At 42.5% G+C, this 12,570-nt stretch overlaps 1 protein-coding gene across 1 annotated transcript in view; it reads right to left on the bottom strand.

Annotated features, from left to right (window-relative positions):
* The window catches only part of ANKFY1 (ankyrin repeat and FYVE domain containing 1), a 92,533-nt gene extending 82,425 nt beyond the window's left edge, over window positions 1-10,108 (bottom strand). The window contains exon 1 of the mRNA XM_014789661.2: window positions 10,061-10,108. Within this exon, the coding sequence (XP_014645147.1) occupies window positions 10,061-10,070 (10 nt within the window). The 5' untranslated portion in view covers window positions 10,071-10,108. The remainder of the gene's footprint in view (window positions 1-10,060) is intronic.
* Window positions 10,109-12,570: the final 2,462 nt, after the last annotated feature.

The raw sequence follows: 12,570 nt of genomic DNA, 5'->3' as shown, positions 1-12,570 counted from the left end.
TGACTAAACGACTTTATCCCTACTCTGCTTTAACTATGCCCATTAGATAAAAGAAAAATGATTGTAAAAGCTGTGATAACATGCTATGTTGAGAATTACAAGAATAATTTTTGTTTCAGGCATATATTAGCGTTTTCCACATAATTTTTCATTAAAAGTACCAGCTTCCTAGAAAATACTAACTTCCTTGTTGGCATCAGAATAGATAAGCTCCTTACTGGTGATGAATTACTACCACTACTACTTTTCTAAACCTGTCATAGTGCAGATGGAATTTTTTTTCACTGGGGTTACTGAATATTCATTAATCAAGAGTGCTAAACATAGGAAAACTGCTTAACGAGAAATAAGAAATAAATGGATATATTTACCACTGAGAACCAAGTTCACATCATACCCTAATGAAAAAATGAAGGGAAGGGGAAAGAAGATAGCAATACCATCTGGAGAAGAGTGCAAAGGAATAGTAAGGGTTATAGCTACCCCTACCAGTCTGCTTCACATACACACACAAAGTTGGGATATTATTAAAAATATGATGGTGCTATGTGGAAGATAAACAAATACATGGACAAACAGAACAGATTAGTGGTTAACAGAAGGAAAGGGGATTGGGGGGTGGGCATAAGGGGTAAAGGGGCACATATATATGGTGATTGACAAATAACGTACAACTGAAATTTCACGTTATAAACCATTATGACACCAATAAAAAAATAAGATGATGCTAAAAGATATTTCATATTTTGACTTTCCACCCTTTTAAAACGCTAGCAACTGTAACTGTCATAACTTGAATGCTTTGACAAAGTCCAAAGCCATTATTTAAGCAAAGTTTGCTTTAAAAAAACCCTTTTACATAGAGGAAGATGGAACACTTCCTGAATCATTCTATGAGGCCAACATCACCCTGATACCAAAACCAGACAAAGACAATACAAAGAAAGAAAATTACAAGCCAATATCGCTGATGAACATTGATGCAAAAATCCTCAACAAAATATTGGCAAACCGAATACAACAATATATTAAAAAGATCATACACCATGATCAAGTGGGATTTATACCAGAGATGCAGGGATGGTTCAACATCCGCAAATCAATCAACGTGATACATCACATCAACAAAACAAAGAATAAAAACCACATGATCGTCTCAATAGACGCAGAGAAGGCATTTGACAAGATACAACATCCATTTATGATAAAAACTCTCAATAAAATGGGAATAGAAGGAAAGTACCTCAACATAATAAAGGCCATATATGACAAACCCACAGCTAACATCATACTCAACAGGGAAAGACTGAAAGCCATTCCTCTGAGAACAGGAATGAGGCAGGGCTGCCCACTCTCACCACTCCTGTTCAACATAGTACTGGAGGTTCTGGCCAGAGCAATTAGGCAAGAAAAAGGAATAAAAGGAATCCAAACAGGTAACGAAGAAGTGAAACTCTCACTATTTGCAGATGACATGATTGTATATATAGAAAACCCTAAAGAATCTGTTGGAAAACTGTTAGAAACAATCAACAACTACAGCAAAGTTGCAGGGTACAAAATCAATCTACAAAAATCAGTTGCATTTCTATATGCTAATAATGAACTAACAGAAAGAGAGCTCAAAAAGATAATACCATTTACAATTGCATCAAAAAGAATAAAATACCTAGGAATAAATCTTACCAAGGAGGTGAAGGACCTATACAATGAGAACTACAAGACATTATTGAGGGAAATCCACGATGACATAAAGAAATGGAAAGATATCCCATGCAAGTGGATTGGAAGAATAAACATAGTTAAAATGTCTATATTACCTAAAGCAATCTACAGATTCAATGCAATCCCAATCAGAATCCCAATGACATTCTTCACAGAAATAGAAAAAAGAATACTAAAATTTATATGGGGCAACAAAAGACCCCGAATAGCTAAAGAAATCCTAAAGAAAAAGAACAAAGCAGGAGGCATCACAATTCCTGACATCAAAACATACTACAAAGCAATAGTAATCAAAACAGCATGGTACTGGTACAAAAACAGACACACAGATCAATGGAACAGAATTGAAAGCCCAGAAATAAAACCACACATATACGGACAGCTAATTTTCGACAAAGGTGCTAAGAACATGCAATGGAGAAAGGAAAGTCTCTTCAATAAATGGTGTTGGGAAAACTGGACAGCCACATGCAAAAGAATGAAAGTGGACCATGTGCTATCGCCATTCACAAAAATTAACTCAAAATGGATCAAAGACCTGAAGGTGAGACCTGAAACTATAAAACTCATAGAAGAAAATATAGGCAACACACTATTTGACATTGGTTTTAAAGGAATCTTTTCGGATGACATGCCTACCCAGTCTAGGGAAACTAAAGAAAAAATAAACAAGTGGGACTTTATCAGATTAAAGAGCTTTTATAAGACAAATGAAACCAGAATCAAGATGAACAAACAACCAACCAGCTGGGAGAGAATATCTGCAAAACATACATCTGACAAGGGGTTGATCTCCATAATATATAAAGAACTCACACAATTGAACAACAAAAAAACAAACAACCCGATCAAAAAATGGGCAGAGGAAATGAACAGACACTTCTCCAAGGAAGATATACAGATGGCCAATAGGCACATGAAAAGATGCTCAACATCACTAATCATCAGGGAAATGCAAATCAAAACAACACTAAGATACCACCTCACGCCCCTCAGAATGGCTATAATCACCAAGACAAAAAACAACAAATGTTGGAGAGGATGTGGGGAAACAGGAACCCTCATACACAGCTGGTGGGAATGCAAATTGGTGCAGCCTCTATGGAAAACGGTATGGAGATTCCTCAAAGAATTAAAAATAGAGATGCCCTATGATCCAGCCATCCCACTACTGGGAATCTATCCAATGCACCTGAAATCAACAATCCAAAGAGGCCTATGCACCCCTATGTTCATTGCAGCATTATCCACCATAGCCAAGAAGTGGAAGCAACCTAAGTGTCCCTCGACTGACGATTGGATTAAGAAAATGTGGTATATATATACAATGGAATACTACTCAGCCATAAAAAAAGACAAAATCGTCCCATTTGCAACAACATGGGTGGGCCTGGAGCGTATTATGTTAAGTGAAATAAGCCAGAAGGAGAAAGACAAACACTGTATGATCTCACTCATATGTGGAATATAAACCAACACATGGACAGAGAAAACTGGACTGTGGTTACCCGGGCAGTGGGAGTGGGGGTGGGGGGTGGGCACAAGGGGTGAAGGGAGTCATATATGGGGTGATGGACAAACAAAAATGTACAACCCAAAATTTCACAATGTTAGAAACCATTAAAACATCAATAAAAAAAAAATGCATATAGTAGAGAACAACTAACAGGTTTGCATGAGGTTCCAATGAGATAAAGCACTTAAAGAGTGCATGGTATGTAGTAGACATTCAGTAAGTGTTAGCTATTTTACTGTTTCTCAGTTTGTTTCTGACTATTCTTAATGCTTCCTAATCCATTTTTAATTATACTGTTTCTCATAATTTTAATATATTATATATTTACATTCAAAATTTGCTTTCCATTCATGTTCTCTACCTCACTTCTTGAGATTTCTGCTGTATGTAATCTGTTTGTAATGCTTCTCATGAAGATTAAAATTCTACTACTGAAAAAAAAAAAAAAAAAAACCTTTTACTCCAGTTACAGATAAAACTTACTACCCAGGACTTCTTAGATAGGAAAGATGATCTTATTTTATACATATATAAACAATTTTATTTGTTTTAAAAACAGATTCAGTAAAACCATGCTTTATTCAATATTGACTCAGTTTGAAAAAAATGTTTTACAGGATATGCTGATCTTCACTGAAGCTGAGTGATGCATAAATCTGGGGTTTTAAAAGCTCCTTCAGGTGATTCTAATGTGCAGGGTTCTCTGGCTTGAGAACCACTAGTCTAAACTGATGGCAATGACAGCAGGGAGGAAAGAACACATGTGAGAGCTTTATAGGATCCACAGGATTTGGTGACTGACTACAAGAGTTAGGGGGAAGTCAGGGATGACTTCTAGGTTATAGACTTGCGAGTGCGCTGGACAGTTGTGCCATTAATCATCAACGCAAAAGCTAAAACTCAGTAAACTAGAAAGCACTATACTCATGCTTTCTTGAGAAATTTTGCCTTTCCTCTCTGTTCCACAAGTTCCACTAAGGCTGAGACTATGTCTTGCTCATTTTGTCAGCTCTAGCACAGTAGCTTGCACCTAATAGAAATGAAATACATTTTTCCTGAATGTAATTCAATTCTGTTACGTCTTGTCTGCAAGTCAGTGGTGTAACTTATACATCTTTCAAAACCTCACTCTGTATAGCACTGATCATAGGGCTGGCTTCATAGGAGACACTCAACAAATATAGTTAACTAGCTAATTTTCACCCAAACAGCAGTCTAACTGGAAATGCTTCCAACTGCCTGCTAAGACATAACCACCTAAAGGTATACTGGGCATGGCAAAGTCATGGTCAAGACGTTTGTTCTCAGGGTCGGCCCTGTGGCTTGGTGGTTAAGTGCGTGCGCTGCAATGCTGGTGGCCCGGGTTCGGATCCCGGGTGCGCATCGAGGCACCACTTCTCCGTCCATCCTGAGGCCGCGTCCCACATACAGCAACTAGAAGGATGTGCAGCTATGACATACAACTATCTACTGGGGCTTTGGGGGGAAAAAATAAAATAAATAAAATCTTAAAAAAAAAAAAAAAAAAAAAAGACGTTTGTTCTCAAATCTGTTCCTCCTCTTCCTGTTAACAGCCCAGCCATTGTCTGAGTCACCCAGCCCTAGAACCCTTGAGTCACATTCGATATCTCTCTCTTGTCAACATGCAAACAGGTTTCTAAAGTCCTGACTTTTATACCTTCTACAGGCTCTCTCACATCAGTCCTCAACAGCCCCAATGCTCCTTAGCAAAGGATTCATCAATTGCTACAGTCTCCTCTCCAGCCTCCCTTCCTCCCAAATCCATCCTCTACACTGGGGCCATTTCAGCATGCCCCAGACAATTCTAGTCATGTCCCTACCTTGGCTGATACCTTTCAGTAGCCTCACCCCCTGGCCCAGAGTAAAATCCAAATGCTTAACCATCCCTTCATAATCTGGCCCTTAACATGCTTTCCAACTTACTATCCCACTATTCCTTCCACTGAGAATAGTCACCTCTTCCCACTTCCATCTCTCAATGTCCAAAAGAGGCCTACTTTGCAAAGCTCAGCTCAAACACTATCTTCTGCAGCAAAGGCCACCCCTGACCACACAACACATACTCCCCACCACTTCCCTATCCTGAATTTTCAAAGTAACTCCTAAGCATTTTTCACCTTCCACCTTACAGTAGTTTTTTATACACATGCTTTTCATCTCCCAACCTACACTGGAGTTCCCCGTGAATAGGCTTTAGGTCTGGCTATTCTTTTTTAACCACCCACTACATCTCCCTCGACCACGACTCTATGCTCACCCCATCCTCCACCCCACAGTGCCTTACTAGGTGGAGTTCAAGAAATACCATAGCCAGGCCAGCCCCGCAGCTTAGCAGTTAAGTGAGCACGCTCTGCTACTGGCAGCCCGGGTTCGGATCCCGGGCGCACACCAACGTACTGCTTCTCCGGCCATGCTGAGGCCGCGTCCCACATACAGCAACTAGAAGGTTGTGCAACTATGACATACAACTATCTACTGGGGCTTTGGGGAAAAAAAAGGAGGAGGATTGGCAATAGATGTTAGCTCAGAGCTGGTCTTCCTAAGCAAAAAGAGGAGGATTAGCAGGGATGTTAGCTCAGGGCTGATCTTCCTCACAAAAAAAAAAAAAAAGAAATACCATAGGCCTACTCAGATTCAACAAGAGACTGAGGACATAGCAATTTCTCATTTTGTTGGGCATGACTATAAATCATGATAACGTCTCAACTACAGCAACTCGCCTTGCCAGTGATTGAATCCTGCATATCTAAACATGATTTAGTAAACAGTAAACAGTAGCTATCTAAACAGCAGCTCCACTCTGGCACATCCACAGTCACTGCAGTCAATGGATAAACTTTCTTTTGAATAAAATCCTCAAGGAGAAAGCTAACAGCTACTGCTGGTGACAGAAATGAAAGAAAGGGAAGGAAGAGAAAAGAAAGGAATGGTATTGAAATGGAGAGTGCTTGAGAAGTCTCTAGACTATATATAATTATCAATGGCCTGGGACATTTGTTGAATGAGTAAAATAATGAAAAGATAAATTTCAAAATTGGAAAAGAGAGCAGTTTCTTCTTCCCTCATTTCTACCAGCCTATACTGATCAAGCATTTTCTGGAATAGTGCTGTCCAACAGCACTTTCTGGAATGATGCAAGTGTTCTATTAATCTGTGCTGTCTGCTGGTATGGGAGCCACTAACCACATGGCTCTTGAGCAGTTGGAATGGGGCTAGTGTGAATAAGGAACAGAATTTTTAATTTTATTTAATTTTAATTAAGTTTAAGTAGCCATATGTGGTTAGTGGCTACTGTACTGATCAATGGCTGTCCAGAATATGGAATGTCTTCATCTTGTTACTTGAATTGTTGTCAAAAGTATTTTCCTAACCAAATTTCAGTAAGCTAATAAGGGTCTATGATTAATTTTCTGTTTAATAAACCATTTACATTTTTTTCCAGTTTTCACTTTAATTTTACTGAGGAAGGGAAGGAGAGAGTGGTTTAAGAGGAGACTAAGAGAAAGACTGCATCCCAGGGTCAAAATGTCAGGCACTGTGCTAAAAGCATTCTTCATACACTCTTTTGATCCTTACAGCTTTAAGAGAGAGATCATCCCTCTTTTGAAGTTAAGGAAACTGAGACTGAGAGCAATGTATTGACTTGCCTATGATAACAGCTTAGTAAAACTAGGATTCAAATCCACATTCAACTGCAGAGACTGAGCTCTTAGGCATTACAATTTAATTGCTAAGACTAAAATGGGCCAGATGAAAAGTAGGTATGGCGGCTCCCAGCAGACTAATGTTATTTAGAGCACATTAAAAGCTGGACCAGTCAGCTTACTTGACAAGAGACTAAGAATGTATCCAGGCAACTTTTCTTGATGTCTGGTAAATGATCCTCAATATACTCATCCGTTCCTTCAATCACAGGCATGATTCTAAGTTGGAAGATACAGCAGTAAAGACAACAGAAAAAGTCTCTGCCTTCTCGGGGTTTATATTTCAGTGGGGAATAAAAAAAAATTAGGGAAGATTTCTAAAGAGGTGAGAACTGAACAGATAACCTGAATAAAAGTCGGTTAGCTGTGTAGAGAAACTGAGGAAGACTGTTCCAGGCCAAGGGAACTGCAAGGACAAAGACGCAGAAGAACGTACAAAGAACAGCAAGGAAGTCAGTGTGGCAAGAGCACGGTGAATGTGAAGAGAAACAGGAAATAAGGTTGCAGTGCTAACCAAGTGCCAGCCCCTATTGGAACTTGAAGGTTCTTGGAAGGCTTTGGAATATATCTTAAGATCATGGAAAGCCATGGGAGTGGGGAGGAGGTGTGGAGGGATAAGTGTATTGAGAAGAGTGGGAGAGACATGATCTGATTTATATTTTAAAGGGAACACTGGAAACTTGGTAAAAATAGATTGTGAGGAAGCAAAATCAAGCAGAAAAAGTAAAAGCAGAAAGACCATGTAGGAGGGACTTGTTGAGTGATGAAGAAAGCTTAGATTAGTAGGATAGCTGCAGAGATGTAGCGTGGAAGCAAGACTAATTTTAGGACAGACATTAGCTAAATATATACCGTCAAACCAATATCCATGGATGGATGGAAGGAAACAAGGTTGGTTTCTAAACGAGTCACATTAAGAAGTAACTGCATACTCAGTCTCTCCAGGTTCTATTTACTATTCCTAGAGGCTATTTATGCTCAGACACACCACCAAAAACCATTATTAGGGAAGTTCCCATAGAGTGTGCTTACAGATAATGCAATTGTTACTGACAGATTTTTCCTATTTGTTTATATTTAAATGAGTGTCTCAGAATAAATGTAGCCAGCTCTGACCAATTCTGATTAAAGTACAAGCAGCATTTAACACCCCCGCAAAATATTTTCTAGCTAATCTTGCCTTCCCTTGCTTAACAAGCACCTTCAGTTTAATAAACTAACTAGCCAGAGAATGCCCCCCTCAATTCTTCCTAGTCAAAAGTTTGCAACATTGTTTCCAAACAGCTTAAATCAGAACACAGGCCAGGAAACCAGAACACGAAAAAGGTAAAAGAAAAACTGTCAATTCAGAACCTCAAGACTTTGCTTACCTAGCTATCCTCCCTTGCCAATTTAACCCTGAAAGGATGGTTTGTTTGTTTAAGGTGCATACTCCACTGGCTAGATGTCTCTCAAGGATACTCTAACGCATATCTCAAGGCAGCTGCAGAATAACAATCAGTATACTCAGCTGTATACTCAGCCAGTATGAGCTCCTCATGGCTGGAATCTGACTGCAAAGCACAGCAGGAGCTCAGTAAAACTGCTGAATGAAAAAAAGAAGCTGTCCTCCACAATATCAACCTTGGCAATGCATTCCCAAAACGCTCAACTCCTCTTCCTAGTGTAAATGCGCTGGACTACCTCATTACCTCACATAAGGCCTTCCTGAACCTTTCTACCTCACTGTTCTGAGCAACAAGCTCCATTCGTTGGCTGCCTGCTGTGTTAAACAATGTTCAACAATATTCTGTGATTTATCCAAAACCTAGCTTCAGGGGATGCCTTAGCTTGCTTTCTGTTCCTTTTATTTCTCCGCTGCTTTCATGCAATATTCAGCCAATGTTTCCCCCTTCCTGAGGTCTAGCATGGTAGAAAGAGCAAAGACAAAAACTGGGTGCCAGTCTCAGCTATCTCTATAACTTTGGCCTCAATTCCTTTATCTATAAAGTGCAAATAACACCACACCAAGCCTCCTTCACCAAGTTGTTCTAAAGTCTAATTCAAACGAGAAAAGCCTGCAAACTGGCACGTGCCGCCCAAATCTAAGATCCCAATAAAGATGGGTTCAAAGCTTAGCTCAAAACCAACAGGACGGGCCGTGACGAGCACAGTGCAGCCACTCAATAAATATTAAGTCAAATAAGAAGTATTTTCCTCCGATAATGGGGTCAATAAGAGTCGCACACTGGTCAGGTGCGACAGTGTCACTGTAGGGTCTCTGGCAGGTAACTCCCCATCTGTGGGCCTTCTTTCCTCCAACTGTACAATAAGGCTTTGACAATGAAGGATTCTAATATTGCTACGTTAAGGGAGGCACCTGAGAGGCCAAAGTGGCTTTACTTGCAGTGTCATAAGGAAAGCACCAGAAAAGAGGGTAAGGACTGGACTTAGAGGCAAAGGGGCAAATGTCTGGTTTAGCACATGTCTTACGAGCAGTGTGACCTTGGCCAACTCTCTTGCCAAGCAAACCCCCTCCTGCGGTCCACATCTGGAAACCAGGGGCAGGAATCCCAGACGGCCCGAACCCCGGGGCTGCCGAGGAGCCCAGAGACTACAGCGCGCGCCCTCTGGGCACGCTGGCCAATTACAGCCGCGGCTCTCCCGCACCCCGCACCCCGAGAGGAGTCCCAGGCTCTTCCGCAGGCGAGGAAGGTACCCCTTCCGGATGCGGGACGTGCCAGGACAGCAGTTTCGATTTCCTAACAAGAAGGGTTACTTCCCCCGCCGTCCCAGCACCGCCGGTAATCAAAGGAGCCTCCCCCGCCGCCCTCGGGATCCCCGCGGCGCACTCAGTCCCGACACCGGACCTCCCAGCCCGGCTCCGCAGCCCGCCGCGGCCCCGCGGGGTCGGGACGGCCGCAAGGGCGCTGCCATAGGAATAGCGCTCAAGACCCCAGCCCGAGGCGCCCGGGAGAGGCTGGAGAGGAAGGCTCGCGAGACCCACTGTGCCCCATGCGACCACGCCCGGCCATCCCCGCTCAGGGCTGCTTCACCCAGCCAGCAGCGCCCCCACAGCTCCGCGCCTTCCCGCGCAGCTCCACAGAAACCCTACCTTCCGCCATGTCGGGCCCGGCCCTGCCTGCAGCCTCGCGAGAAGCGCACCGCCCAACTCGGGCGGCGCGTAACGGAGGCCTCAAGTCTCGCGAGAGTCATGGGAGGCCAGGCAGAGGGTGGAGTGGAGACTACGAAAGAGTGGTGAATGAAAGTGGAGCAGGTAGCTGGACACCGGAAGGACAGAGAGCCTGTCCCTCTTCACCTAGTACTTTCGAGGCTCGGGACTTATCAAACACTGACTGAGCTCTATCATATTCCACGCCCTAGGGAGGGCACTGAAAAGGATGGACACAGCGAGCGTAGACTGCTGTACTCTTTGGAAAAACTTGGCTATAAGAGGGTCGAGAGAGGGGTTTTGTTGGTCTTTAGGTTTGTTTGTAAAGATGTGAGAGGCTGAGAGAAAAGGGCCAAATGAGAGGGAAAAGCTAATGACGGTTCAAGGTCCCTGGGGAGACAGGGAGCCCTGCAAGCGAATGCAGAAGGAATTGAGAAGGGATTAACTTTGGACAAGAGGCAGGTCACTGTTATTCTGCTAAAACATTTGGAAACAAGAACATGCATGCAGATAGATGTGAAAGGGGAAAGAGATCTATCAGGGAGATCGCTTGATGACATCAGTTTTATGGTTGAAGTTTGTAGGCAAGGGTACCAGACAGTGAAGAAAAATTTGGGAGAGGAATCTGAGGTTGGAAGGTCTGGTTTCAAGTGTTTCCTGAATGTGTGGATGGGTCACTTTTTTCTAGCAAAACTCAGCCACTTGGCTGCAGAAGCAGAGAATATGGATTATAGCATTTACCCAAGGCTTGGGATTTACTGCCAAAAAGAAATTGAGAGTGCTGTAAGAATACAGCTCAGGTGCAGACTGAGTAGAGGCCGATGTGGAGTCATAAAACCGCAGGTCTCTGTAATACTGAAGACTAGTGTCATGCAAACAAGGTTGTGGTCAGGGTGGCAAACTGAAGTTCATCAGTTAAATAGCACTAGCAGATGATAAAGTCCAGGACAGGGCCATGGAATACAGTAGATGAAGTTGAAGTGAGAAGCTAGGAAAATTAGATATTGGAATTTAGAGGTAGGGAAGGAAGGAGACCATAAGCCACGTGCTAAAATCTTTCCTGAATATGGGGATGACTAATAGCAAAAAAGAGGGCTAAAGAGTAATATAACTAACTGAATAGCATGAGAACTTTCAAAAAGATTTTTACTCAAAGGAGAGTCAAAAGGCTGATTGTACCCATTCCTAGAAGCATCAACAGTTAAGGACTGCAGGGGAAGTGGTGGCCTTGGAGAAGAGCCAAGAGTAGATGATAGGTTGAAGGAAGGATCTGAGAACAGGATACAGGTGTCAGAACAGAAAAGGGGGGGATTTGAAGTTGGAAAAGTTTTAGGTGCTGCCAAAGTTAAGTATTAGCAGGTAATGAGGTGGAGTGGTGAAGGAATTTGAAGTATAGTTCATGGAAAACGTAGGGTCATGGGGTTAAAATTTTGAGGAAGAGGGAGGAATTCTGGCTGAAGGACACCTGGGAAATAGAAGGGGAGAGGGTATTGAAATGTGTAAGAACAATGGTGCACTCAGGGAAATGATGTTCCAGTGTGGCGGGAGACTGAAGATGTGAAGGAGGTGTGAGCAGGAAGGTACTTAGAGGAGCTGCACTGAGCAAGCAGCACTTAAGACTAAGGAGGGTGGGGGAGTACTTGCCAGGGTCAATGGAGATGCCATAGCTCAAAGCTTCCCTGTCTGTCAAGAATGGTTCACAGGTGTGCCAAATGGTGAGCCCTTGGGGCAATCAGGGTGGCCAGGCAAGCTGCTCTCCTCCAGCCACAAGCAGCCTCATCTGTTTACCTTAAGAGTACCCTACAAATATTTTCTGGGTCATAATATAAAAATGACATAAAAGCAGTTGGGAAGTACTCTCATAGCTGATGCCTGGTTTTGCATCATATGACTTATCTTTGCCTCCCCAGCATCAGCCTAGCATCTGACATACAGCCCATGCTCAGAATGTTTGATGAGTTGTTACACTGTGAGCTGTACAGGGAGTCAAGAAAACTAAGTTCAAGTTTGGCTTTGCAACCGATTTGCTTTGTTGATCTTGGGCAAGTCCCTGCAAGCTGTCTCAGATTCTCCATCAATTTCAAGGAGTTGGACTAGAATAGAAGCCATGGTTCTTAATGATTTGGAGGGTCATAATCCCCTTTGAGAATTTCATGAAAACCAGGGACCCTCTCCCTTAGAGCAGCACACATGCAGGAATAAACAAATTTGTGCCCTTTCAGTTTGCTTGGACTAGATGCCCACAATCAAAGGAGAACTCACCTTAAGGGATTCAATCAACTCAACGGCTTGACTACCTCCTCATCACAACCTGCCTTCAAGAAGCCTCTATCAGAGGTGAAAGCACTCCTCTTAGAAATGCCTGTAATATAACACTCTCTCTGAACCTTTGTCTTCTGAGGGGACTGTTACTGGTTTCAAACCCCTGAGCTACAGAGGACTTCTTAATAAAG

The sequence above is a fragment of the Ceratotherium simum genome, chromosome 16 (genome assembly GCF_057802395.1).
Source record: "Ceratotherium simum simum isolate JZ-2026a chromosome 16, ASM5780239v1, whole genome shotgun sequence".
NCBI lineage: Eukaryota > Metazoa > Chordata > Mammalia > Perissodactyla > Rhinocerotidae > Ceratotherium > Ceratotherium simum.
The sequence above is the reverse complement of the archived record's forward strand: the minus strand, read 5'-3'. Positions and strand labels throughout refer to the sequence as shown.